The sequence below is a fragment of the Pseudoliparis swirei genome, chromosome 9 (genome assembly GCF_029220125.1).
Source record: "Pseudoliparis swirei isolate HS2019 ecotype Mariana Trench chromosome 9, NWPU_hadal_v1, whole genome shotgun sequence".
NCBI classification, from domain to species: Eukaryota; Metazoa; Chordata; class Actinopteri; order Perciformes; family Liparidae; genus Pseudoliparis; species Pseudoliparis swirei.
The window spans coordinates 2,154,833-2,181,274 of NC_079396.1; the positions used below are offsets into that span (position 1 = coordinate 2,154,833).

Consider the following 26,442-nt stretch of genomic DNA (forward strand, 5'->3'; position numbering starts at 1 on the left):
GCTTCTGTTGATGAGTGGATGATGTTTGCAGGTATTGCTGATGCTTTGGGTTGCCAGGCATGTGGAAAAGCCCCCTTCTCTCTGTATCTATCTGAAAGAGTAACACACACAAAGAAAGTCCAACTTTATTTGAATAAAATACAAGTGTGTTTCCGAACGACGCATTAGTATGTTAATAATGAATTTGACATGTATGCATATTTGAAAACTCTCAAATTGGGATTACGGGTTTAGTGACAAGAGGAGCGAAACCTGGCAACCCGGCCGGAGGGGTCGTCACCGCAGTCGCAGGCTCGCCCCTCTCTGGACAGACAGCGTGGACACAAAAGATGGTGCTCGACTTGGACCTGTTTCGCACCGACAAAGGTGGCGACCCAGAAGCCATCCGCGAGACCCAGAGGAAGCGGTTCAAAGACGTGACGCTCGTCGACAAACTGGTCGCCGCCGACACGGAGTGGAGGAAATGTGAGAGTCACCGCGGCTAGCGATGCTAACGCGCTAACGCCGAACTCCGTTCACAAATCTGTCATTTTGTGTTGTTGGCACGCGAATAAAGCCGTTTGTTACACCCCACCTGCGATATTTAAAGACTTAGAGCATCGTTAGGACCACTACTTGCATTCGGTACCTTGACGTGTCTTGAAAAGGGCTCTGACAAATTATTTTCTGTAAAGAATGTGCTCGTTAGCTCCATCGCTACATCGCAGTGGACCGCGACACGTTTCAGAAAGTCTATAAAGTAAATGGTTACCGTGCTGCTTGGTGCTTCTATATTCACGCTGTATTTACCACCGGATGCCATGTTAACGGGCTGTGGACGTATGGAGCGCGTGCAGCGCGCGAGCCTCTAGCGGTGCGCGAGCCTCTGTCAGTTGGGCTCAGATTCGAACGCAATGGGGCTAATGTTAGCATGAGCTAGCGGCGGCTGAGAGTCCTACATGAACCCTTTGTGTGTGTTTACACGTAGCGACCTGTCCTGGACATGTGTTTTCAATACTAGATACAACAACACAAATAACTCAAGTTTATCACATTCACGCCATTTATATCGGCAGAGACGCTACAGCAGGTCGGCTAATGGTTAGCTTAGCGATGCCGGGTAGCTGATGCAATCCCCCAGCCCGCAGCGTGACTCGCCCTGCGGGGTCGCGCCTCTCATCCGGCGGGTGCCACCAGCCAACTGCGATGTTATTCTACTATTTTATTACGTTTTCGCCCTTGTTTAAGTGACGAAAGTAGTTTGTTTACAATTTTTCATCGGTTTTGTGAGGCTAAGAGTGCTAAAGGATGCCACAGCTGTTACCAGTCAATGCAATTCCAGCACTGACACACACACACACACACACACACACACACACACACACACACACACACACACACGCGTAAGCAGACAGACTGACTTGTGCTTCACCTCCAACAGGTCGCTTCACCGCAGACAACCTGAACAAAGCGAAGAACCTCTGCAGCAAGAGCATTGGGGAGAAGATGAAGGTACGGAAACATCTGGACGTTCAAAAGACAGAGTGTGTGTCCGCTAACCGGTCCCAAGAGGGAGTTTAGCACTTTTAAAATTCTTTATTCTATGCCTTTTTATTATTATTATTATTATTATCTTTATTTTAAAAGGAACCATGTACAGTTGAAACATGAATGTCACCATTTTATGCTCTGTACCAGATTGTAGCTATACAGCTAATTAGCATCTGAAGTCTCTTGACCAGTGTTGGGCAAGTTACTGAAAATTAGTAATTAGTTATAGTTACTAGTTACTTCTTTTAAAAGTAATTGAATTACTTTACTAGTTACTGTATATCCAAAGTAATTAGTTACTAGGGAAAGTAACTTTTAAGTTACTTTTATGTCTGCTTTTTTAATGTCATGAACAGTCAAACACAATAAACATATGTTGTAGACCTATTTATTGCAATCAATAGGGCAACAGGCCTTCAAATCAAGCAGGAGTACAAAAGTCCCTTTTTTAGTTAACTTAATACAAAATAACTGTCTCAGTGATTTAACAGTGTTTTTTTTTAACCACATTAGGCCCAATGAAATAAAAGTGATTGGCCTACACAGTATTAACACTAATTAAAAGAGAAAACAAAGGTGCCTTGAGGTGCTGCATATAATTGAGGGGGGGGGTGCTAGTGAGGCGTGTACGTGCTGATCTGGAGTCAGTTTGGTAGGATTTGGGTATAAATAAATTATTTCATTTAAAATATGGATTTTTATTTAAAGATATTCATGTAATTTGCATGCAAAATAGGTCTACCCGAACCAGCGGACACAAAATTCAACCAGCGGCAAAAACCGTGGACCTGGCAACACTGGAAGTGGCTGTCAATCACAGTGTGGCACCGTGCGTGCTGGTCGAGGGGGCGGGCCTGTGATTGGCGGAGTAGAGGGGAGGCGTGCCTGTGATTGGCGGAGTAGAGGGGAGGCGGGGTTAACCTGTCGGAAAACGGAAGTTACGGGTGGTTGACGGGAACCGTTGTTGTTGATGTTCGAGCTGCTGAGCCGAGAGGAGCAGCTGTCTGTGTTGGTGGATGCCCAATAAAGGGAGGAATAATAACGTCGCCCCGTCTCCGTGTCATCAGTCCATAACGTCCGAGACGTTACATCATTGCGCCACCAAGGTCCTGCGATGTCAGATCAGAAGCAGCTAAAGTAGCCTAGCTTGTCTTCTTGTCTGCAAGTGTTCATTTTTCACAAAAGAGAGTAACGCGAGTAACGAACTCATTTAAATTTCAGTAACTGTAACTGCGTTAGTTGATTTAAAAAATACTTCGTTACCGCTAAAAGTAGTGGAATTACAGTAACGCGTTACTCCCAACACTGCTCTTGACAGACCATAACAAACACAAGACAATAACAAACACGAAACAATAACAAACACAAGACAATAACAAACACAAGACAATAACAAACACAAACCAATAACAAACACAAGACAATAACAAACATAAACCAATAACAAACACAAGACAATAACAAACATAAACCAATAACAAACACAAAACAATAACAAACAAAAAACAATAACAAACATAAACCAATAACAAACACAAAACAATAACAAACACAAAATAATAACAAACATAAAACAACAAACAAAAACCAATAACCAACACAAACCAATAACAAACACAAAATAACAAACATAAAATAATAACAAACACAAAACGATAAACAGTACAGGATAAGACACAATACAAGAGTATATGTGGTAAGAACGTACACAATGCAAAGCTACAGCACATTAAAAGTAAGTAATATATGCTCTTAAAAATAAGTAATACATACTATTACAAATAAGAAATATAAACCATTAAAAGTAAGTAATAAATGCTATTAAAAATAAGTAATACATGCTATTAAAAGTAAGTAATACATGCTATTAAGAGTAAGTAATACATACTATTACAAATAAGAAATATAAACCATTAAAAGTAAGTAATACATGCTATTAAAAATAAGTAATACATACTATTACAAATAAGAAATATAAACCATTAAAAGTAAGTAATAAATGCTATTAAAAATAAGTAATACATGCTATTAAAAGTAAGTAATACATGCTATTAAAAGTAAGTAATACATGCTATTAAGAGTAAGTAATAAAGAAACATGACATTGAGTAATAGGAGCCACAGTAATGTTCAGGCCTTTGTGGTTGCAGAGGAAGGAGCCGGTGGGAGAGGACGAGTCGGTGCCGGAAGCCGCTCTGAACGTGGAGTCCTTAACGGCTGAAGTGCTCTCGGTACGACGGGTTTGTGCGGCGGCTGGTTTTTCTCTTTCTGATTTTTGGCTTGTTGCCACAGAAGCAAATCAACACGTCTATTTATTTATTTTTCAGCCCTTGTCGGTCGGCCAGATCAAGAAGGTGCGCCTGTTGGTGGACGAGGCCGTGGAGAAAAGCGACAGCGAGCGGATCAAGCTGGAGGCGGAGCGCTTCGAGTACCTGAGGGAGATCGGCAACCTCCTGCACCCGTCGGTGCCCATCAGCAACGATGAGGTGGGGGTTCAACGCCGCCCGGTTACAGTCGGACCCACGACCCTCCTCGGATGTGATAATACTTGAATAAGCTGCTAATCCATCAGCATTCGAGTTTTAGCCGTTCTTGTTTTGATGAGTGACCCCTTTAACGCCTCCCCTTGGTTTCCTCCCGACAGGACGCAGACAACAAGGTGGAGCGCACCTGGGGCGACTGCAGCGTCCAGAAGAAGTACTCCCACGTGGACCTGGTGGTCATGGTCGACGGCTTCGATGGCGAGAGGGGAGCCGTTGTGGCCGGGAGCCGCGGCTACTTCCTGAAGGCGAGCGCTAATGTCCTTTAGAATCGTTTTACCGTGATTTTCATTGCAGTATATATTCGGCACTTCTATGACGCCATAGAATACAGAGCTCAAACGTTTATTCCTGCAGTATAACAAAGTTGCCGCGACGTAAATCAGAAAAAGAAGTTTAATTTCTTTTAGATTATTGGAACTTTTCTGTTCTAAAAGTTTTATTATTACATTAAAAATCAACATTTTAGCTTCGATCCGGCTGCTTTTTTCGTTCCTTGTGCATGATGTGTTCAAGGACCGTCGGACAGATGAAAATCTGACAGCGATGAAGTTTTCTTACCGCTTCTGACTATCGTGACCGGTTTAATTCTGGGGATTGTTTATAGAAAGAAAAAATGCTTTTCAAAGGTGTTCAGCTCCGTGACAGACGACGAGGCCCTCCCCAACTAGGAGACTAATGTTGTGTTGTGTTCAGGGCCCCTTGGTGTTCCTGGAGCAGGCCCTGATCGCCTACGCCATGAGGATCCTCCACAGCAAGAACTACACCATGCTCTACACGCCCTTCTTCATGAGGAAAGAGGTCATGCAGGAAGTCGCCCAGCTCAGCCAGTTTGACGACGAGCTCTACAAGGTACGGAGTGTCCCTGAACGCCTCCTCTCAGAGGGTCTGTGTGTCTAAGAGAGGAAATGATGTGAAGTCACTCGCTAATCAAACACCTGCCGTATGGAAGCCGGTGGGACGAGCTGGTGTCCACATAGTTTTGGCCATGAAGTGTAGGTGTGCCCCCTGGAGGCCCAAAGGAGTACTGCGCATTAGAGAACTGGCAGCAGTACATCAAATATGTTTGTTTTAACCTTCAAAGCTGTCAAACAGTTGCTTTTAAAATCAGTTTTATCATGTTGACACTGTTTTGCATCATGTTAAAACAATATTAATATTGTTAAAGGGAGACATGACAGGTTAATAGATGCCACAATTAAAACTTCCACAAATTTATTAATTTATTCATAGATTATTGATTGTTCGTCATGTTTTTAGTAATCGGGCTATGAATGATGGATGAACAAATATAACACCGTTTGAATAATTAATAAATAAATAAAATAAACAAATGAATTAAATAGAATACAATAAATACATTACATACAATAAATATAATACAATAAATTAAATATAATAAAATAATCATAAAATGTTCCGTGACACTTTTTTTCCCAAACCTTCCTCGTCCTGGGAAAAATAAAAATAAATGCCCGTGCAAACCTTTCTGTCCGTGGCTCCTCCTCCTCCTCACCCGTCGTGCCCGCTGACCCCCCCCCCCCCCCAGGTCATCGGTAAGGGCAGCGAGAAGGCGGACGACAACTCCGTGGACGAGAAGTACCTCATCGCCACCTCGGAGCAGCCCATCGCCGCCTTCCTGCGGGACGAGTGGCTGAAGCCCGAGGACCTGCCCATCCGCTACGGAGGCTTCTCCACCTGCTTCCGGCAGGAAGTGGGCTCCCACGGCCGAGACACCCGCGGCATCTTCAGGGTCCACCAGTTCGAGAAGGTCGGGCGCGGGTCATCGAGACCGTTCGGCCATTTCTTTAAAATGCAGACGGGTCGGTGACGGAGGGTCTCGGGGGGTCTCTGCAGATCGAGCAGTTCATCTACGCCTCGCCGCACGACGACAAGTCGTGGGAGATGTTCGACGAGATGATCGGCACGGCGGAGGAGTTCTACCAGACGCTGGGGATCCCGTACCGCGTCGTCAACATCGTCTCCGGTGCGTCGCTCGCAGACCCTAAACGACTAAAACATAGGATGACAGTGTGTTGGGGGGTTCTGTGTTGTTACTTCATCATGGTTTTACAAAATTGGAACAACAAACTTGATTCTTCCAATTTCTTCTATATTGGGAATGTGGAAACCCAGCGTAGAACTTTTCTTTAAACAATTGTTAAAACTGTACCGTTTATAACAGCTGGAAGTTGTAAACAGTCAGATTTTCATCTTATTATAGAAGAAGCAACAGAACAGCAGTTGTAAAAAGTGTAGCTCAGAAGTGCCGTCAGTCAAAGACGCCCACGTGTTTCTTACTAGTTAGTAATTAGTTTATTTTTAGAAGCAATAACCTGTAACTGTGACGATGGTGGTGCAGCGCCGCTCTGTGGCCACTAGAGGGCAGTGTTGCACACGGTCTGACTTCCTGTCCTTCCCAGGCGCCCTGAACCACGCTGCCAGCAAGAAGCTGGACCTGGAGGCCTGGTTTCCCGCCTCCGGCGCCTTCCGGGAACTCGTCTCCTGCTCCAACTGCACCGACTACCAGGCCCGGCGCCTCCGGATCCGCTACGGCCAGACCAAGAAGATGATGGACAAGGTGCGGAGGGCAGGAGGCTCTCGCTCTCTCTCTCTTTCTTTTCCTCCTCACTCTCTCTCTGTCTCTCTCTTCCTCCTCCTCTCCAGTCCTCACTCTGTCTTCCTTCTCTCTCCTCACTCTCTCTCCCTACTCACTCTCTCTCTCTTCCTCCTCTCTCTCTCTTTCCTCTCACTCTCTCTCTCTTCCTCCTCTCTCTCCTCACTCTCTCTTCCTCCTCCTCTCCTCACTCTCTCTCTTCCTTCTCTCTCCTCACTCTCTCTCCCTCCTCACTCTCTCTCTTCCTCTCTCTTCCTCCTCACTCTCTCTTCTTCCTCTCACTCTCTCTCTCTTCCTCCTCAGACCCTCTGTCTCTCTCCTTCTCTCCTCTCTCTCAACAGACCTCCATCTCTTTTTCTTTCTCTCTCTCTCTGAACACTCCTCCTCCTCCTCCCTGAGCACGCCTCCTCTCCTCTTCCTCCTCTCTGAACACGCCTCCTCCCCTCTCCCTCCTCCTCCTCCTCCTCCCTGAACACGCCTCCTCCCCTCTGTGTGCCTCGCAGGCCGAGTACGTGCACATGCTGAACGCCACCATGTGCGCCACCACACGCGTGATGTGCGCCATCCTGGAGAATTACCAGACGGAGGACGGCGTCGTCGTGCCGGAGGCGCTGCGCACCTTCATGCCTCCTGGTAAGAAGAGGAGCTGATGGAGGAAGCATTTTGATGTCTCTCTCTTCCTCCTCTCCTCACTCTTTCTCTCTTCCTCCTCACTCCCTCTCTTCTTCCTCTCACTCTCTTCAGAAGAAGAGGAGGAGGAGGAAGAAGAAGAGTCTTCTTCTTTGACCTTCTTCTTGTTCTTCTCGTTTTTCTTCTTTGACGTTCTTCTTCGTTGGTCTTCTTCTTCGTTGACCTTCTTCTCTTGTCCTGTAATTCTTCATTAGATTATTTTGAACTATTCCTTTAAGACACAGTAAAAGCTCTACTGCTGTTTTCTGGGATGTTTTTAATTTTATTTACTGATATGAATAACGTTTGTAATTTATTTGGAGTTTTTATTAATTTATTGGTTTGAAGATGTAGTTTTTTTTAACACCGTTTTCTTTTCCCCCGTCCAGGTTTGACGGAGTTCATAAAGTTCGTGAAGCCGGCTCCCATCGACCAGGAGACGTCCAAGAAAGCCAAGAAGAACGACGGCGGCGGCAAGAAGAAGAAGCAGAAGCAGGGCGGGGGGGGCCAGAACCTCCCCGCCGCCATGGAGACCATGTCCGTCAGCGACTCGTAGCTCCGCCTCCTGGCTGCTGACCTCTGTCTCTCTCTCTCTCTCTCTCTCTCTCTCTCTCTTTCACCTCTCACTGAGCCAAAAGACGAACAGATGAGATTGCTGCTAGAATTCCGGCTTTGGGCGACTTCAGCAGACGAGTTCCTGTTGCTGCAGCGTTTTAGGATCCGTAACGGGCAAGAAAAGGTGTGGGTGTTTTTTATTTTATTTTCCAGTGTTACTCATCCGGTAACTGAAATCTCCTTCAGAGATCAAAACCTGCATCTCTTCTGTAATAAATGCCGTTTATTATTTCAGGGTCTGAAACGCCTTCAAAGTTGATCCAAATTAAAGATATCATGTACTTGAACCTGTTTTAATTTAGGCTTCCTTCATCTTCCTCTCTGACCACAATCATCATCGTCACCGTCCATCATTGTTGCGCAAAGTCGGCCTTACGATTGAGACGGTGTATGAACTCGCTGATATATATATACATATATATATATGATGGAGCATTGATGAAGCGGCACTTTCATGGTGAAACAAATATTAAACAGTTGATATGGAAGGTATGTGTTTGTGGTTTCTGTTTTTCAGTGAGTCCACTGTATATGTTTTGTATTTTTTATATATATATATATATTTTATATATAATATTTCTATATATATAATATATTTATTTTTATATTTATATATAATGTATTTTTATTTATATATAATATATGTATTTATATATATTATATTCATATATATGTAGCATCGATGAAGTGGCACTTAAATGGTAAAACATTAAAAACAGTTCATATGGGAGGTATGTGAGGTTTCTCTTTCAGTGAGTCCACATTAGATGTTTTTATTATATATAACTATTTTATATATATATATTTATTTGTATATTATTTATATATAATATATGTATATATAATGTATTCATTTAAATATAAACTTTATTTATATATCATTTATTTGTATATAATATTTATATATATATATATGATGGAGCATTGATGAAGTGGCACTTAAATGGTAAAACAAACATTAAAACGGTTGATATGGGAGGTATTATGTATGGGTTTAAATTTTTCCCAGTGAGTCCACATTAATAGTTTAAATAAATCAATTACCAGTGAATTATTTGAAGTATGCAACAAAGCCCAGTAAACACAGTAATCCACTCAAACAGCATGAGCATTTATTCACGTACATTCACATTAAATCTTAACCCTTTTTAATTTGTTTAATTAAATTAAATAGCATTATTTTGGCCAAATAACTTTAAATTGAACAAATTGAATTTCATACGATTGGAATATCGAGCAATAAATCCCAGTTGGGATCTGAGGAACCACAATAAGGAAGACGACGGTTACTTATTAACACCCCGGAAGACTTTACACCCTCGCGTCGACAGCGCGGTAGAAAAGCCGATATTCCCATCTGGAGAAAGTACTTTTTACGTTCCACGCGTCAGATGGATCCCACGGCGTCGGCCTCGCGACCTTCTGCAGCCGTTCTGGGTTCGGCGTTGAACACGAGCGACAACGAGGACGACAACGAGATCTCCTTCCAGGTCAAGGTGAATAAACACAGACGGCTCAACGATGGCCGAGTGGAGAGAGACGAGGCGAACACCGACTTTATAGACTTTTATAAGAGACTTAGTCCTGTTACATTCATACACCGTAGACACAGCTACTGGGAGCCACTCGGGGTCAAGTGTCTTGCTCAAGGCCTCGTCGACTCGGGCGGAGATTGGACCTGCTGACCACTGACCCGCGGTCGCCCTCTTTTTCCTCGAGTCCCAACATCTTGTTTCTCTCTCTCAAAACTGCAGTTCCTGGGCCGGGTGGAGGTGGCGCCCCCCGGAGGCCTGCAGGCGCTGTCCGAGGCCGCAGAGAGCCTGAAGGTGGGACCCGGACCCGGCTCAGTCCGCTCCACCCCACCTCCGCGTGAACTTGTTGACTAACGCGACGTGTAATCCCCCCCCCCCCCCCCCCCCAGACGCCGGACAGCTTCTCCTCCGAAAAGGCCGCCAAGATGAGCAGAGTCCACCTCTTCCTGTCGCCGGGGGGCATCGACGTGCTGGAGAACAAAACCAAGGTGTGCTCGTCGCCCCGGTAACGAGGATGCAAAAGGTTTCTGAGCGTTGAAATGATACACCCCCCCCCCCCCCCCAGTTCCTGCTGTACTCGTGCCCTCTGTCCACCGTCTCCTTCTGTGCCGTCCTGCCGCCTTCGCCCAAAGTCTTCGGCTTCGTGGCCAGACACCCGGCGGCGGACATGACCCACTGCTACCTGTTCCAGAGCAAGACCTTTGTGAGTGCCCCCCCCCCCCCTGTGCATTGGTATAATTATTGTTTTTCTGTCCACGATATTAACATCGGAAGTGTGATTTTTCGGTGCTCAGTCCCACGTGCTGGTCTCGGCCATCGGGGACGTCTTCAAAGCGTCGAGAAAAGAGGACGTCAGGGGCGGGAGGGACCTGATAGTGGAGGCCCTCCGGCACAAGGTTTGTCTACAATACTCTCAGCGGGTCAGAATTTAATTATTTGTTCATTTCTTGGTTCTCAGTTTACCTCGATTTCAATTTTTCCCCAGAACAAAATGCTGCAAAGAGAGAACGTTGAGCTGAAGAGGCGTCTGGCAGCACAGACTCACTGACGACAGCCCCGAGGGTGCTGGTGCACACATACACAGTGACAAAACGTGTGAGAAATAAAACTTAATAAATGATAATAATAACAATAATTGCTGATGCTGTGTTATTCTTCTTCTTCACGTAATTGTGCCTTCAGGAAGAACTACAGAAAGCCTCATCAAGTTCATATACAATACTAAAGGAGCAGTTCCACTGGTGTCCTGCGGGCCTGGGTCCAAAATAGTCACCAAATAAGCCAGTCAAATATTTTTTTACAATTTGGATGACTATTTTATTTTCTCTGTTGGAGAATCACAAGCAGCTCAGTTGCTAGTTTATTATTTATTATTCATCATTTATATATATTATTTATATTTATAATTTATAATTTATCATCTTTATTGCCAAGTTACTGGAGGAAGACATGTAATCCATTTAAGCCAAGTACAAACATTCTAATAACACTTGGCACATTGTGATTACATGATGAGGTTATTAATGCGATACCTCAATATATACCAACCTCTGTTCTGTTGTAACAGCATGAATATAAAAAAGACGTTGATCTATATCTTGCACGAAAATATATGTATAAATAAATAAATGGTGGGATGAGAGGAAGGGAGCTAAAGAATAAACCGAAGTGGGGTTCAATGAGAGCAGAATGTGTCTGATGGGGAACACCGCATAGCTGGGACCGGAAGGGGGCGCTAATGCAACGGATAGGCTGTAAACTGTCGCAAAACACCACAGAAGAAGAAGAAGAATAATATGAAGAAGAAGCAGCAGAAGAAGCAGTAGAAGAAGAAGCATAAAAAGAGGGCGGCACGCAGCTGTAGGTGAAGGCAGCACAACATGACCGCCGGTGGACACGTTCAGTGGAGCTAAATGTGTGTAATTAAGTGGACTTGACGTCCCGAGCGGTTACATCCGGAGCTCGCGCGTTAGCAAACAAGCTAGCAAAGGAAGCGGCGCGCGCGAGCAACACTGCCGTCCGTTGACGTTTCCTCTCTGCTGTCGCCGAACGTCTCGCGCTCATCTCGCCCCATGCAGACCGCTCGTGCTTGACGGTTGGTGTTTGCTCTTGTCGCGCCTGTAGCCGTCGCCATGGGAACGCGGTGGTCTCGCGGCGGCCCTTCGCCGCTGCCGGAGAGGCGGCAGTGCGAGCGGCGGGAGGAGGACTCGGACAACGACTCTCTGGACGGGCTCGTCCGGCGGGAGGACATCGCGCAGTTCCCCTACGTGGAGTTCACCGGCCGGGACAGCATCACCTGTCCGACGTGCCAAGGCACCGGGCGGATACCCTCCGGTGAGTGAACTGCGCAAGAAAAGCTACGCGCACCTGGACTAAAGGGACCGCTAATTAAATGTAAACCTGAGATGTGTGTGACGTCAGTGTTAAACGCTTATATACTATTTAGTTTCAGGCTAAAAAGTGTTACTGAAGACTTTAATCTCAATCGCATGGTAGTGATTAAACTCTTCAGGGTCCCGTGTCCCAAAGAGGCTTGTATTGGACGAGAGACGCGGATCGATACGTCACGTGACCCGTTATCTCCCTCCCGATAGGTCAAGTCAATGAACTGGTCGCATTGATCCCGTACAGCGACCAACGGCTGCGGCCCCAGAGAACGTGAGTCACACGACGGTAGTGTTGTTGCGACAGGTCAGCTGCCGTAAAGCGGGGTTTAATGACGGGCTCTTGAGCCACCTTCTTGTCTTTACGAATGAAACAAACGAATGACCGTGCGCAGAACACCTGTGCGCACCTTGGATGCCCCGCTGACGTCACCCAGGAGGAGCGCAGTGTATACAGACAACAAACACACCTGCGTACCATCACAGCACCCTGTAGAAAGGTTATATAGGTTAGTAAATGGAGCTTTAACGGGGATCAGGCTCCTCCCACAAAGGGTTATCGGCCAGAGGTACTAAAATTCTACATTAAATAAGTGACTTATTGAAATTATTCTAGCTGATCGTTGTAAATTACTCTAAAATAATTACGAAAGGAAACAAGTGACTACTAAGAGCTGACAGCTGACCTCTGACCTGCCGTAACAATGATGGGTGCTCTGGGGCCGCCTTCCTGCCACGGGGTGGCCCCTTGCAGGGCCAGAGCCACGGGGTGGCCCCCTCAGGGCCACGAGTAGGGTCTTGACTTATTACCTTGTGTTGTGTTACTCGCATAACTCAAAGTATTAAACCAAATCGCATGAAATTTGGTGGGATGATTGGTTATTACCCGGGGACCATTTGATTAGATTTTGTGATCGATCGGGTCAAAGGTCAAGGTCATGAAAGGGTCAAAATCTTATTTTTACCATAGCACGGTCAACTTTTATCCAATTGGCAACTAATGCCAAAATGTTCATAATTCAATGGCCAATCTTGTGATATGTGACGGTATGCGCTCTACCGAGTGCCCGTTCTAGTTTTAAATGATGTCATTTATTATAGCCGATTTGTTGTGAATTACTTTTAAAATAACGTTTACAGTGTATATTAGTCTTTATCTTATGAACTAGCGCCTTCATAAATAAGAAATAAAAGTCCACCGTGGTTGCTCTGAGTGACGACTAACATCTGACCTCTGACCTGTGGTAAACCACCACGCTGCCCTCGGAGGGTCTCATGTCCTGTGGTTCTCTAAGGTGTCGTCTCCTCGGTGTGTGTTCTGTGTCTCAGGAAGCTGTACGTGGTTCTGTCGGTGGTGCTGTGCCTCCTCGCCTCCTCCCTCGTGGCCTTCTTCCTCTTCCCTCGCTCCGTGGTGGTGGTGGATGACGGGATTCACTCGGTGACCGTGCGCATCAACCCCTCCAACATGAACGTCCTCATGAACATGACTGTAGGTCTCGCTCCCCGGCCATAAGAATAGAAACGCCTGATCAAACTGAGGCTTCGGTTGTTTCTCTGAATCCTGAAATTCAACTTCTGAGATCTACTTTGTGTGGCGAGTCAGATTTATCTGCAGCTCCCTCGTCTCAGGCCTCGAGTCTCAGGCCTCACACGGTGGTCTAAGGTGAGACCCCCGAGTCCAACGGGGTCCACCGGAGCTGCGTTTCCTGGCTTGATGCTTCTCTCGCTCTCTCTTTCTTTCTTCCTCTCTCTCTCTTTCTTTCTTCCTCTCGCTCTCTTTCTTCCCCTCGCTCTCTCTTTCTTTCTCTTTCTCTCTTTCTTCCTCTCTCTCTCTCTCTCTTTCTTTCTTTCTTTCTCTCCCCCCCCAGAGCACGCTGAACCTCAGCAACCCGAACTTCTTCTCGGTGCTGGTGCAGAGCGTGAGCTGCCAGGTTCTGTACATGAAGACGGTGATCGGGACCCAGCAGCTGGACCGCGTCACCACCATCCTGCCGCTCAGCCAGAGCCAGGTACTGCTCTCTCTGCTTTGGGAACGCTATCGCTGCTCCCGGGGCAAAGGTCAGGAGGCCAACGATCCTGTTAGGCCACGACAACAACAACAACATCATAAGAACGAGGCCGCCGTCATTGTGTCTCTGGCTCCGCCCACACCACGTTCCTCTTCTACCGCCTTATGGGAACTGTAGTCCACGCCCCGTCCTGGCGCCTTCTAATGATGACAGATATACAAAGCTGCAGCAATAAATCCTTCAATGGACAGAAACATATATTCTATAAACTATTGAGAATCTGTTCGTTCCGGTCATTTTGAATGCAACAGATAGTAAGAAAATCTGTTTTCTGCTTCCCGACCGCGGAGATGATCCTTCTTCTTTTTTTATGTTGCGTTCAAAGACTTTGAGAAACCGGGGCGGACATTTCTCACTATTTTCTTTCATTGTCGACTAAATTAATTCAGCTTTCGGCAGTACTCGGCTTCTGTGTTTACAGCCATCTGATTGGTCGAGGGGTTTGCGACGTACACCTTTAAAGATCGTGTCTCTGGGAGCCGAGGAGGGAACACGCTCCTGGCTTTGGATTTCCATCCAAGTGGAACTAAACTGTAGCCTCCTCCTCTTCTTCGCCTCTCTGAGTGACGTCTCTTTGTCTCCTGCAGGTGAACTTCACCGTCAGCGTGGAGATCGGCAGCAGCGCGCCGTACGTCTAGTAAGTCCTCCCCCGTGGAAACGCAATGTGACCCAAATCCGTTTTATCCGTTAACGTTGCGCTCCAACTCTTCCTTTGTTGTCCAGCGCCTTCTGCACCATGCCGAGCATCAAGGTCCACAACATCGTGGTCTGTATGCAGTAAGTACCTCGTCCTGTGGACTGGGAGAAGTCTGCTCCATTTAATCAAGGACTGGTTCTCGACTCGTAAAGACACTTCTGTCCCAAAAGAAATTGAACTTGTTGTTTTTCTTGGGACATGAGAGGATACGGCAGAACGATGCAGCGCTTCTTTAGAACATTACCGTTTAAATCCAAGAGGACTAAACTAGTCTGACATGCAGAAGTATTAATAAAGTTATTCTCGGTCCAGAGGAAGTGACTTGTGTGGTGAAACATGTTTTTATTTGTGTAAATGTATCCCCTCTGCCTCCAGGACCACGGTGAAGACGTCGTCCATGGTGCGCTCGTCCCAGAACAGCCTGGAGGCGTACCGCTACATCGACTGCGGCTCCAACACCACGCGCTACCGGGCCGACCGGCTCCCCCCCTCCCTCTCCTCCTCCTCCTCCTCGCCTCTCCTTCTGTAAGCGGATCAGACCCGTCCTCTGGAGGTCGCTTTGAAACCAGCGGGGACGAAAACCAAAGGATTCTTTCTCGTGAGACAAAACTATCGTGTTAACTTGTGCCTTTTTTTCCCTTTAAAAAAAACAAAACTGCACATTACTGAAGGCGTCATATTTCAGGGGGCGGGGCTTCAATGTTTCCCCGCCACTTTATTGGTTCACACCCAGATGACTGAAATCTGCTGTTGATGCAAAGGAAGGATCATTTCTTTTTTTTGTGGACACTTTAACTGAAGCATTCGTTTGCTTTACGGGGTCCATGAACGCATCGTGGATGTTTTTTAGAATGTGACATAAAGTGTTGTCACTGGTTTTAGATTCCAGGTGATTCCTCATGAGTCACAGCTGCTGAACCAATCAGGCTCCAGACTGAGGAGCATCAGGTCCAGCATCCAACCGGTCCTTCTGGGCTTCAGTCAAACCTCCAAAGGGACGTCGGACCAGGAACAAGTGACTTCACATCCATGTATTCTCAAATGATGTCACAACAAATGTGACTCGGGGCAATTGTGATTTTTGTTAATTTTTTGTTTTGTTAAAGCGACTGAAGATTTTTACCAGTTTTTAGAACTGTTTATATTGTGATGCAATTAAAGAGACGTGTGAATAAATAAAACTAATGATGAACCCCGCTGCTTGTTTTCTTTTTTTTACCCCTGATGACATCACTGGAAACCTGAAAATGAATTTACAATCAATACTGCACCCTGTTAACCCAAAATAATCTGACTCCAAAAACACTTCAGGTACCAAATTATTTCAGTTTAATTGAAAAATGTTTGCATACAAAATGGCATAATGTCCTTTTTCAAACATACAAATGTTTCCTTTTTTTAAATGTCTCATACGTTGTCCTATAGCTGCATGTGAAAATATATTACTACATAATACAGACATGAAAACAGGCAATATATTATCGCTGTAACAAGTGTTTTTCTAGGTTTTCTTTTTTTATACCAAACAAGGCAAATGCACTAAATAGATGCAATAAGTACAAAAATATAGCTGGATAAAAAGCTTATTAATACAAGAGTGCTTGTCTTTGGTTAAGTGCGTCAGTCTTCAGGCCATCGAGGCCTCGTGTGTCCTACCGGTCCTCAACTCCTGTGGACTGGTCCCCTCTTTGTGGGTGTGTGTGTATTTACCGGTCCCCTCTCTGTTAGCTGGGTGGGTGGGTGTGTTTCAGAATGAATTTGTACACCAAACATTTCACTCAAATGGTGAAACTCCGTTTCCTCGTCGAGCTTTCCCCCGTTACACATACATTTACTTTTTAAGAACGGACGTTACCGACTCCCTGACCCGACATTATCTCCTGATCTCCCTCAAACACACACTTGTTAAACTCATTCACGTCTCCGTCTCTCGCTCCGATTATTAAGTGTCCATGAGATTTCGGGGGGGGGGGGACCCCACGATTGTCGATTGTGATTCCAGGTCGTGGACGGTCCTCTTGGTGCGTGTCCTTGAAGCTGAAGTCTTGTCTGCTGGACCTGGATGATAAAACCTGTATTGAGCCACGAAGTGAAGCATTCTGGGTACCCGGCGACATGACTGGAGGACCTGAAGTGTCTGGAATCTCGAGCTGCGAGCTCCACGATGGCGCCCTTGTTCTGTCGGTCCGCGCTGCAGTTGCCCTCAACGGTGCTCCCCCCCCGCTAAAGGACTGGTGGGTCGGGACGGCCAGAAAAAGACCACAAATATCCACCTTCTGACCTGCGACGCATCGGGACGGATATTAAACATGTTTCTTTCCTGCATACTAATGAGTTTCGTAGCACGGCTATCGGAACGCACAATACCCGCACGCCTGGACTCAGGACTGGTATTAAATACTCAGGAAAGCAGTCAAACAAATTAGAATATGAGGGTTTTTTGGGGGGGTTAATATGACGTGATGAAACAAACACCGACTGGGCGTCTGACTCCACGTCGACTTCCGCTATGATTTAGATTTTCCTTCAAAATGGCCGACACTGGTGGCGTTAGCGTCCCGGCACTCGGCCCCTCGTCTGTCGGGGGTCTGTCGGGGGGTCTGTCGGGGGTCCCCCTCTAGCGGCGCTGAGACAACATGACCTTGTTGATGAAGTTGACGATGGCGGAGGCCGGCTGCTCGGGGTCCAACTCGGCAAACAGGTGGCAGACGTTCTCGGCCAAGCTGCCCGGCTTCTTGGCCACGAAGCCGAACACCCTGAGAGGGGGGGGGGGGGGGGGGATACACGTTACTGAGAGGAAGCTCTGGAAAGTCATGAGAGAAAAAATAATGTCGATCCACTGTCTAGGTCTGACCTAAACTGTTTGTTTTTTACTTAAAGGGCCAGCGTGTCGTTACTGAAACTTAGACTGTTTCTACAGGAGCCCAGAGCGGACAAACGAAACGCTGGCTCTTGGACTATTTGTGCCTTTTTTTAAATGCTACCTGTGGGCCACCGTAGTTCTTGTGAAACCGCGGTAACGTGATGATGATCGTCATAAAAATCATCATCATTTTAGTGTTTGTTGTTGTAATACTCATTTCAGCCACAGGAGGCTGGAGAGCAACACACGCTCATAATAATATGACTTATTACACATTAAAATAGTGGATTCTCCACATAATAAAAATATCTCCCTTGGTTTGCCACGCTGTATGTAAAGATTACAGCCGAGTAAAGCCATATCAGGTCAATTAATAATTCTGTGTTGTTTGAGGCGTAACGTGGACCGTGAGGTTAACACGGTGAAATTAAAATAACCCAAAAACGTAAAACCTATTCTGGCAAAAACGGAATATTAATATTTTCTTCACCAGATAAAACATTTTCCCCTTTTAAAAAGGGATGAAGGAAATATGTTCCCGATGTTTTTGACCTTTAGTCACGAATCGAAGGAGAGAAAAACTGTTTACATCCGACTCGTCAAATGTTTCTTCCTCATTTCTTCTCCGTTCCTCTCGTCTTCAGACTCAATGACATCGTCAGTGTTACGCAACACTGGATGGGCATCGTTCAATCATGTTTGCCACGCACGCAACCTGATGCCATGCAGAGGCTCGGATGTCACTTCTCAGCCACGGGGTGTGTGTGTGTGTGTGTGTGTGTGTGTGTGGGTTGTTCTACACACACCCTTTTTTAAATGTTTCGTATTACTGGCATGCAGAGCACTTACTTAACGGCGGCGTTGTCTGAGTTAGTCCACCTGAGGCCAACAGAGAGAGAGAAACCAAACTCGGTCACACACACACACACACTGTAACACAACAGGCCGAAGCGGTCCATGCAGCGAATGATCGTGAGTGTGGCGGTGAGCGGCGGCGAGGAAATCACAACAGGAATCTACGGGAGAGACTTGTTGTTGTTGTTGTTGTTGTTGCCTACCTGCGGTCCTTGGGGTCGATGCTGCTGAAGGTCACGCTGCCCACTGGGTAATGTCTCCGGAAGAAAAGCCTGCAGGAAGAGAGACGTCATCGACTGAAGGCTACGGGGGACGGCTAGGAGACACTGAGCTCCTATCTCCTCGTCTAAGGAGACACTGAGCTCCTATCTCCTCGTCTCAGGAGACACTGAGCTCCTATCTCCTCGTCTAGGAGACACTGAGCTCCTATCTCCTCATTTAAGGAGACACTGAGCTCCTAACTCCTTTAGGAGACACTGAGCTCCTATCTCCTCGTTTAGGAGACACTGAGCTCCTATCTCCTCATTTAAGGAGACACTGAGCTCCTATCTCCTCGTTTTATGAGACACTGAGCTCCTATCTCCTTTAGGAGACACTGAGCTCCTATCTCCTCGTTTGAGATGCCGTCTTATAATTAGAGCGTCGTTCTTTTAAAAGCTGATTCATTATTTAGAACTCAGCGTTTATAACACATAACTTTCCCCAAACTTTTTTGTCTTCAAGGACTTTTCCAGGCCTGAAAATAACCATTTTACAGATTCCACGACTTTTCCATCTCCGTCCCGGCGTCTCACCGGCGCTGGCTGTCCGTCAGCGTGATGCCCTGAGACGTGACCTTGAACTGGACCACGGTGGCGGCGGGACGCGGGTCAAGGCCCAAGGACGAGTCGGTGGCCTTGGCGATGGCCTGGGGGCCGGTGAGAGACTCCGTTTCCACCGAGTTCAGGTACAGGACGTTACAGGCTGAGAGGGGGGGGGGGGGGACAGGTGAGCATGATATGGCCCCGCCTCTACAGGTGTGTCTGTGTTTAGGGTCAGAGGTCACCTGCTCCTTGCTTCAGCAGGTCAGCGGCCGTGCTGACGTTGTTCACCGATTGGCTCTCCGGCCCGTCCCCGATGAGATCTGAGAGGATGGAATAACAACAGTGTCACGTGTTGCATTCGAGGCGCCACGTGGTGTAGAAGGCAATTGCCCTGTTTGTTCTTGGATGTGTCCCTCCTCTCTTCCCGTAGATACCGTCGCATTGAAAATGCAGAAGCTTATGTTTTGATGGCCGTGTATTTATTTATTTATTTGTATGCGTGTTACTCGCATAACTCGAAAAGTATTAAACCGAATCGAATGAAATTTGGTGGGATGATTGGTTATTATCTGGGGACCATTTGATTAGATTTTGGGATAGATCGGGTCAAAGGTCAAGGTCATGAAAAGGTCAAAATCTTCTTTTTACCATAGCACGGTCAATTTGTATCCAGTTGTCATGCAACTAATGCCAACATGTTCATAATGCAATGCCCAATCTTGTGATATGCGAAGGTATGCGCTCTACCAAGTGCCCCTTCTAGTTAGTTCCTATTTCACGTTTCTACTGAAGCTCATTCTGCTGCAACGTTTCCTCTTGACTGCCTGAAAGCCTTTGAGGTGCTACGTCTGTGAGTATCTATGTATGCAACATGTACATATCTGTGTAGTCACTGTTATAGTGTAATATTGTGCTGTAGCAATAGACGCTTATTAGGTAGTCAGGAGGTTCATGTTGCTGTAATCTCTGGCATGATGGCTTTGTGTTGATCATAGTGTTGTTGAAGTCTCCGTGTGGACAGTGTGAAAGGTTATGTCATGTTACGTCTCCACAGTTTTACGATATCAAAGATTTATACGGAAGACCCGAATCTCAACTCCGGATTCCCGAGTCTTCATTTCATGGATCTGCTGTTAGCTTTCTGCTCAGTTAACCGAAAGAAGTGAAAGCAGAATCAGAACATCTCAAAAACAACAGGAGATGAATCGTTTCTTGACACTCTTCTCATTGTTTGTGCAACGTTTTAATATCTTTATAGACAAAGACAACGACCTTTCTCCGAGAGCCTCAGGGCGCAGGGCAGCGAGATGGGCGTGATGCAGTGCTGGTAGACCAACGCCGACAGGCTCCCTGTTGGGCGGCAGGGAGCGAGTTACAGAGAGAGAGAGACGCCCAGAGTCCCCGTGGAGTCAAACGTACCGAAGTAAGACTCGTTCTGGCAGCCCTTGAGCTTCACGCCCCGCGGGCCGGTCTCGATGAGGAAGTGCCGGACCAGCTGCTCCAGAGGGTCGCTCGCTGAGGGAGGAGTCACGCGTCATCAGAGGCCGGCTCCTGTCTCCTCGTCTAGGAGACACTGAGCTCCTATCTCCTCGTCTAGGAGACACTGAGCTCCTGTCTCCTCGTCTAGGAGACACTGAGCTCCTGTCTCCTCGTCTAGGAGACACTGAGCTCCTGTCTCCTCGTCTAGGAGACACTGAGCTCCTGTCTTCTCGTCTAGGAGACACTGAGCTCCTATCTCCTCGTCTAGGAGACACTGAGCTCCTATCTCCTCGTCTAGGAGACACTGAACTCCTATCTCCTCGTCTAGGAGACACTGAGCTCCTATCTCCTCGTCTAGGAGACACTGAGCTCCTATCTCCTCGTCTAGGAGACACTGAGCTCCTATCTCCTCGTCTAGGAGACACTGAGCTCCTATCTCCTCGTTTAAGGAGACACTGAGCTCCTATCTCCTCGTTTTAGGAGACACTGAGCTCCTATCTCTTCGTCTAAGGAGACACTGAGCTCCTATCTCCTCGTCTAAGGAGACACTGAGCTCCTATCTCCTCGTCTAAGGAGACACTGAGCTCCTATCTCCTCGTTTTAGGAGACACTGAGCTCCTATCTCTTCGTCTAAGGAGACACTGAGCTCCTATCTCCTCGTCTAAGGAGACACTGAGCTCCTATCTCCTCGTTTAAGGAGACACTGAGCTCCTATCTCCTCGTTTAAGGAGACACTGAGCTCCTATCTCCTCGTTTAGGAGACACTGAGCTCCTATCTCCTCGTTTAAGGAGACACTGAGCTCCTATCTCCTCGTCTAAGGAGACACTGAGCTCCTATCTCCTCGTTTAAGGAGACACTGAGCTCCTATCTCCTCGTTTAAGGAGACACTGAGCTCCTATCTCCTCGTTTAAGGAGACACTGAGCTCCTATCTCCTCGTCTAAGGAGACACTGACCTCCTATCTCCTCGTTTAAGGAGAAACTGAGCTCCTATCTCCTCGTTCTAGGATGCTTTTCCAAAACATTTCCACTTAATGTTACCAGAAGAGCGCTGGAATGTTGCGTGAACACGTTGAGGAGGAGGAGGAGTCTTTACCTTTGCCGCCGTGGTTGTTGTTGGCGTTGGGAGGGGGCGTGGCCACCTTCAGGGCGAGGCCGTACGCCCCCTGGAAGGAGTTGCTGTCCCGGATGAGGAAGGCGCCCGGCTCGCGCTCCTTCAGGACGGCGATGGCTAAACACGACGAGACGCAGAGAAAACTTAAAGCTGCGTTCACACCGAAAGCGTTGAGAATTGTTTATATATATATATATATATTTATAAATATATATATGTTTATAAATATATAAATATATATATGTTGATAAATATATATAAATATATATTTATATAAATATATATATTTATACATATTTATATATATATATATACATATATATATGATATTAATGTTATGAACTTAGATGTTCAGACGTGTGTGGGACGTCCTTAACAAGTATGAAGCAGAACTAGTGGTTAGTTCTTCATGGTGGATGAAGGAGATGATGACTGTTTCCATGGAGTAAAGCCCCGCCCCCTTTAAGCCCCGCCCCCTCTAAGGCGCGAAAGAAGCGAAAAGCCACAAACAGTCGGGCGAGTGAACTCGAAGCTTGAGTTGTGACCGCGGCGCTCCTCGCTGAGAAGAGGAGCAGCGGGCCTACCTTGCTCTCTGGAGATACCGGGCTTGTACCAGAACCTCGAGCTGTCCTGGACGAACTTCACGCTGACCCGATTCGCGTTCTCGCTCTCCGTCGCGGACGGCGCCGCTCCGTTTTCGCCTGCGGGGGGCGCAATTTCCCCCACGGTGGGAGAGAACGTGACGTGGAGCTGGTGCTGGGCGGCGCCGGCGGGGGCGGGCGGCGCCGGCTTCGGGCTTCCCGCCCCGTCGGCGGGCGAGTGGCGCTTCTCTGGCAGCGGCGGCTGTGGGTGGGGGAGGGGGATGGAGACGGTGGAGTAATAGGAGTAAGAGGACGGCGAGAGCTGAGGGGGGTGAGCGGAGGAGCAGGGCCTCCTGGTGGGGTCCGGAGCCGAGGCGGGCTCCGTGCCGGGGGGGTGGAGGTGGTGCGGGGGGGGCCCGTGCTGCGGCTGATGGAGGTGGTTCTGGTGGTGCGGGTCGGGCCCGCTCAGCATCAGCCTCCGACTCAACGTGGCGAAGCCGGGAACCGGGGCGTCGGAGACCGGGGAGCCCTCCGTGCTGCCGGGGGGCGGCGGGGAGGCGGGGGCCGACGCGGGTTTTGCGATATCTGGGTGTGGCCCCCCGGCGGGAGGAGACCCAGGGACCGGTGCTGGTCTTGGCAAGCCGCCGCCGCTGCCGTCGCCTTGGATCAGAGGCGCCGCCTGCGTGGCCGGCAGAGCGGCAGCCTCTGAGGACCGGGGGCCGGGGGCCGAGGGGGCCCGGCAGAGCCCTGGGGTCGATGAGGTCGCCGCCGCGGACTCCAAAGGAGGCGGTTGTTTCTCCGCCGCCGGTGTATTTGGCGGCGCGGCGGGGGCCGGCTCCGTGACGCTTCTTTGGCTGTCCGGGGATTCCCGGGCGATGAGGTCAGCGCCATGGCGTCCGTCCAGGGGCCCCGGGGCCTCGTAGTCACTGCCGATGATGTCCGTGGTCCGGATCTCGTACTCCCTCCCTCCTGGACTGGAGCTTCACGGGAAACACGTGTGATTAATACCAGGTACAACATATATTTATACATGTTATATATGTTATATATTTATACATGTTATATATTTATACATGTTATATATGTTATATATTTATACATGTTATATATTTATACATGTTATATATGTTATATATGATATATATTTATACATGTTATATCTGATATATATTTATATATGTTATATATTATATATATGTTATTTATTTATATATGTTATATATATATTTATATATGTTATATTTATATATGTTATATATGTTACATATTTATATATGTTATATATGATATATATTTATATATGTTATATATTTATACATGTTATATATGATATATATTTATACATGTTATATATTTATACATGTTATATATTTATACATGTTTTATATTTATACATGTTATATATTTATACATGTTATATATGTTATATATGATATATATTTAAACATGTTATATATTTATACATGTTATATATGATATATATTTATACATGTTATATATTTATATATGTGATATATGATATATATTTATACATGTTATATATGATATATATTTATATATGTTATATATTATATATTTATATCTGTTATATATATATATATTTATATACGTTATATATGTTACATATTTATATATGTTACATATAATATATATTTATATATGTTATATATTTATATATGTTGTGTTATATATGTTACATATTTATATGTTATATATGTTACATATTTATATATGTTATATATGATATATATTTATATATGTTATATATTTATATATATATTTATATATGTTACATATTTATATATGTTATATATGATATATATTTATATATGTTATATATATATATATTTATATATGTTACATATTTATATGTTCTATATTTATATATGTTATATATGATATATATTTATATGTTATATATGTTATATATCTATATATGTTCTATATTTATACATGTTATGTATGATATATATGTTATATATTTATATATGTTATATATTTATACATGTTATATATGATATATATGTTATATATTTATATATGTTATATATTTATACATGTTATATATGTTATATATGATATACTCTTATACCTTCCCTCTGTGCGCTGAGGGCTGCTGGTGTGCACGGGGGTCGAAGGGCCCGACATGTCGGACGGCGTGGAGCAGGCGGCGTGGGGCCCGTCTCGGTGGACCCTCCTGAAGGAGTCGTGGGTGACGTGGTCCCTCCAGCCCGCCACGCCGTGGCCGTCTGGGAAGAGAAGGGACGCGTTACATCGACGGGGACCGGCGGCTCGCTGGAGGTCAAAGGTCGCGAGGAGGTCAAAGGTCGCGAGGAGACGCGGCGACTCACCGGCGTGCGAGTCGGAGCCGTACGACTGCTGCGCGTCCGCGTGGTGGTGATGGTTGTGGGGGTGGGGGGGGGGCAGCGGGGACGTGGACTCGGACTGGTAGCCCGAGGCGTAGCCGCGGCTTTCGGACGGCGAGGGCTGGTACGGCGAGCAGGGGCACGCCTGGCGGGGCGTCTGGTACCCGCTGCTGCCGCTGCTGTACTTCAGGTCCAGGTGGGCGTGGCCGTGGGACCGCGACGCCTCCGGGTAGGCCGGGTGGCCCGACGGCAAGGGGTCGAAGGTGAAGGCCGGCAGGTCGTGGCCCTGCGGGCCGTAGGACGCCACGGTGGCCCTCCGGCGCCAGTAGTCCGCCTCCCTGTCGCGCTCCCACTGAAGCTCCGCCTCCCAGTGGAGGGACATCTCTCGGCCTCGCCTCGGCTCCCAGTGGAGCGGCTCCGAACCTCTGGGCGACTCCGCCTCCCTGGCTCTCCTGAGCCCCGCCTCCCTCTGCTGAAGCTCCGCCTCTCGGTCCCAGTGGAAGACGTCGCCTTGGTCCAGCCTCAGGCCGCGATAGGCCGCCGCCCCCGAGTCGTCCCTCCTGGCGCCGCAGTCCCTGCAGGGGCAGCCGGGGGAGGGCGGGCCGTCCAGCAGCACGATGTCGTGGTAGGTCGGGCTGGCGGCGGGTTTGGGTCGGTGCGGGTGGGGGTGGTGGTACGGCCCGTAGTCGTCCTCCCGGCAGCAGAGGCGACCCGGCGCTGACAGCGGGTGGCGCTGCGGGTGGTTGTGAGGGTCCGGCGGCGGGTAGGCGCACACGTGTCGGGACGCGGGCGCCTCGGAGCAGGACCGGTGCAGGTAGTGGGGCGGGCCGCCCTGCCGGTCCCACACCAGGTCCGGCGGCGGCGGCGCCTGGTGGGCGTGGGGGCTGTAGTGCTGGCACAGGTCCATGTGCGACGGCGGGGCGGCGGCGCCGGGGCCGGCCGCCGGCGCCGCCCCGTGGTGCCCGTTGGTGCCGGGCGCCCGGTCCAGGCAGTAGCCGTTGGGCATGAGGAGGGTGCGGTCGCAGCCGGGCTCGGCGCAGCGCCGGGACCGGTACCCGGTCCGGCAGGAGCAGGACCGGCCGAGCCTCGGCGCGCCGCTCCTCTCGGACGGCGGCGACGACTCCCCGTCGTCCAAGATGGCCGTCTCTCGCTCGCCGCCCCGGTTCCCCTCGATGCCGCCGAGGAGACGGTCCAGGTCCTCTCTCTCCTGCCGGGTCGGCGGCAGCGGGCGGACCGGATCCTCCGGGCGCTCCGGGTGGACGGACGATTGGTTCGGGTGGGCGGAGTCGGAACCGCGGCCCGGCCCGTCCTCCTCGCCGCCGGTCGAGGCGAGCGACCCGGAGCCGCCGGGGCCGCGGCGCTTCTTGATCCGAGCGTAGAGGCTCCCGTCCACCGGGCCCCTGGTGTGGGCGATGTCGACTGCGGGAGGAGAGAGACGCCCGGGGTCAGCGGTGGAAGTCACGGTACCCGGAACTCATCGGCGCCGACCGTCTGTTTTCTACTCTGCGGCGAGGACAGTGAAGGCGTGCCGAGCGGTGCGTTACCCTCCGGGCCGTCCTGGTGCCGCTGGTTGAAGTTCTCGTAGGAGTCCCAGCGGACCACCGGGTCGGCCGTGTTGTAGTCCACCGTGACGGCCGGGTCGTTCTTCTGGTACTCGCGGCCTGAGGACAGACGGGTTCTAGAACCGTTAGACACGACCAGATCAAAGGGACCAGAGGATCACACCTTTA

General features: G+C 48.0%; 4 protein-coding genes across 10 annotated transcripts in view; 3 read left to right on the top strand and 1 right to left on the bottom strand.

Annotated features, from left to right (window-relative positions):
- Positions 1–289: 289 nt before the first annotated feature.
- Positions 290–8,462, top strand: sars1 (seryl-tRNA synthetase 1). Its single transcript, XM_056422943.1, has 11 exons — positions 290–465; positions 1,421–1,491; positions 3,680–3,760; positions 3,857–4,015; positions 4,174–4,317; positions 4,766–4,921; positions 5,619–5,840; positions 5,927–6,056; positions 6,493–6,650; positions 7,190–7,319; positions 7,745–8,462. The coding sequence occupies exons 1-11, from the start codon at positions 330–332 to the stop codon at positions 7,909–7,911; spliced, it is 1,554 nt and encodes a 517-aa protein (XP_056278918.1). The 5' UTR covers positions 290–329; the 3' UTR covers positions 7,912–8,462.
- An 852-nt stretch (positions 8,463–9,314) lies between these two features.
- On the top strand, positions 9,315–10,637 carry LOC130200018 (PTB domain-containing engulfment adapter protein 1-like). Its single transcript, XM_056423960.1, has 6 exons — positions 9,315–9,466; positions 9,725–9,796; positions 9,892–9,990; positions 10,068–10,205; positions 10,297–10,398; positions 10,488–10,637. The coding sequence occupies exons 1-6, from the start codon at positions 9,362–9,364 to the stop codon at positions 10,548–10,550; spliced, it is 579 nt and encodes a 192-aa protein (XP_056279935.1). The 5' UTR covers positions 9,315–9,361; the 3' UTR covers positions 10,551–10,637.
- Positions 10,638–11,350: 713 nt separating this feature from the next.
- LOC130199485 (transmembrane protein 106C-like) lies at positions 11,351–15,848 on the top strand. 4 transcript variants are annotated; one of them, XM_056423018.1, is made up of 8 exons: positions 11,351–11,417; positions 11,627–11,836; positions 12,097–12,160; positions 13,216–13,375; positions 13,755–13,895; positions 14,543–14,592; positions 14,679–14,732; positions 15,028–15,848. In XM_056423018.1, the coding sequence occupies exons 2-8, from the start codon at positions 11,635–11,637 to the stop codon at positions 15,179–15,181; spliced, it is 825 nt and encodes a 274-aa protein (XP_056278993.1). In that variant the 5' UTR covers positions 11,351–11,417; positions 11,627–11,634; the 3' UTR covers positions 15,182–15,848. The 4 variants fall into 4 exon arrangements, with proteins under 4 accessions (XP_056278993.1, XP_056278994.1, XP_056278992.1 ...); XM_056423019.1 differs by having other exon boundaries at positions 11,356–11,362; XM_056423017.1 differs by having other exon boundaries at positions 11,364–11,417; positions 11,581–11,836.
- A 110-nt stretch (positions 15,849–15,958) lies between these two features.
- The window catches only part of tns2a (tensin 2a), a 46,910-nt gene continuing 36,426 nt past the window's right edge, over positions 15,959–26,442 (bottom strand). For 3 of the 4 annotated variants that reach the window (XM_056422578.1, XM_056422577.1, XM_056422580.1), the window contains exons 17-28: positions 26,257–26,373; positions 24,698–26,131; positions 24,439–24,595; positions 22,350–23,326; positions 21,748–21,882; positions 20,593–20,688; positions 20,446–20,523; positions 19,416–19,493; positions 19,165–19,333; positions 18,574–18,642; positions 18,365–18,394; positions 15,959–17,408 (exon numbers count right to left, since the gene is read on the bottom strand). In XM_056422578.1, the coding sequence (XP_056278553.1) occupies positions 17,270–17,408; positions 18,365–18,394; positions 18,574–18,642; positions 19,165–19,333; positions 19,416–19,493; positions 20,446–20,523; positions 20,593–20,688; positions 21,748–21,882; positions 22,350–23,326; positions 24,439–24,595; positions 24,698–26,131; positions 26,257–26,373 (3,479 nt within the window). In that variant the 3' untranslated portion in view covers positions 15,959–17,269. The remainder of the gene's footprint in view (positions 17,409–18,364; positions 18,395–18,573; positions 18,643–19,164; positions 19,334–19,415; positions 19,494–20,445; positions 20,524–20,592; positions 20,689–21,747; positions 21,883–22,349; positions 23,327–24,438; positions 24,596–24,697; positions 26,132–26,256; positions 26,374–26,442) is intronic. The other variant, XM_056422579.1, reaches the window with a different exon arrangement.

What these genes read in the sequence shown, in the direction of transcription:
- LOC130199485 (XM_056423018.1), top strand. Translation starts at nt 11,635, where the DNA reads ATGGGAACGCGGTGGTCTCGCGGCGGCCCTTCGCCGCTGCCGGAGAGG. An exon ending in TGCCGCTCAGCCAGAGCCAG is followed by an intron (nt 13,896 to 14,542) that starts GTACTGCTCTCT and finishes TGTCTCCTGCAG; the next exon opens with GTGAACTTCACCGTCAGCGT. An exon ending in AACATCGTGGTCTGTATGCA is followed by an intron (nt 14,733 to 15,027) that starts GTAAGTACCTCG and finishes CTCTGCCTCCAG; the next exon opens with GACCACGGTGAAGACGTCGT.
- sars1 (XM_056422943.1), top strand. Translation starts at nt 330, where the DNA reads ATGGTGCTCGACTTGGACCTGTTTCGCACCGACAAAGGTGGCGACCCA. An exon ending in GCCGCGGCTACTTCCTGAAG is followed by an intron (nt 4,318 to 4,765) that starts GCGAGCGCTAAT and finishes TGTTGTGTTCAG; the next exon opens with GGCCCCTTGGTGTTCCTGGA. An exon ending in GGGTCCACCAGTTCGAGAAG is followed by an intron (nt 5,841 to 5,926) that starts GTCGGGCGCGGG and finishes GGGTCTCTGCAG; the next exon opens with ATCGAGCAGTTCATCTACGC.
- LOC130200018 (XM_056423960.1), top strand. Translation starts at nt 9,362, where the DNA reads ATGGATCCCACGGCGTCGGCCTCGCGACCTTCTGCAGCCGTTCTGGGT. An exon ending in AGGCCGCAGAGAGCCTGAAG is followed by an intron (nt 9,797 to 9,891) that starts GTGGGACCCGGA and finishes CCCCCCCCCCAG; the next exon opens with ACGCCGGACAGCTTCTCCTC. An exon ending in TGTTCCAGAGCAAGACCTTT is followed by an intron (nt 10,206 to 10,296) that starts GTGAGTGCCCCC and finishes TTCGGTGCTCAG; the next exon opens with TCCCACGTGCTGGTCTCGGC.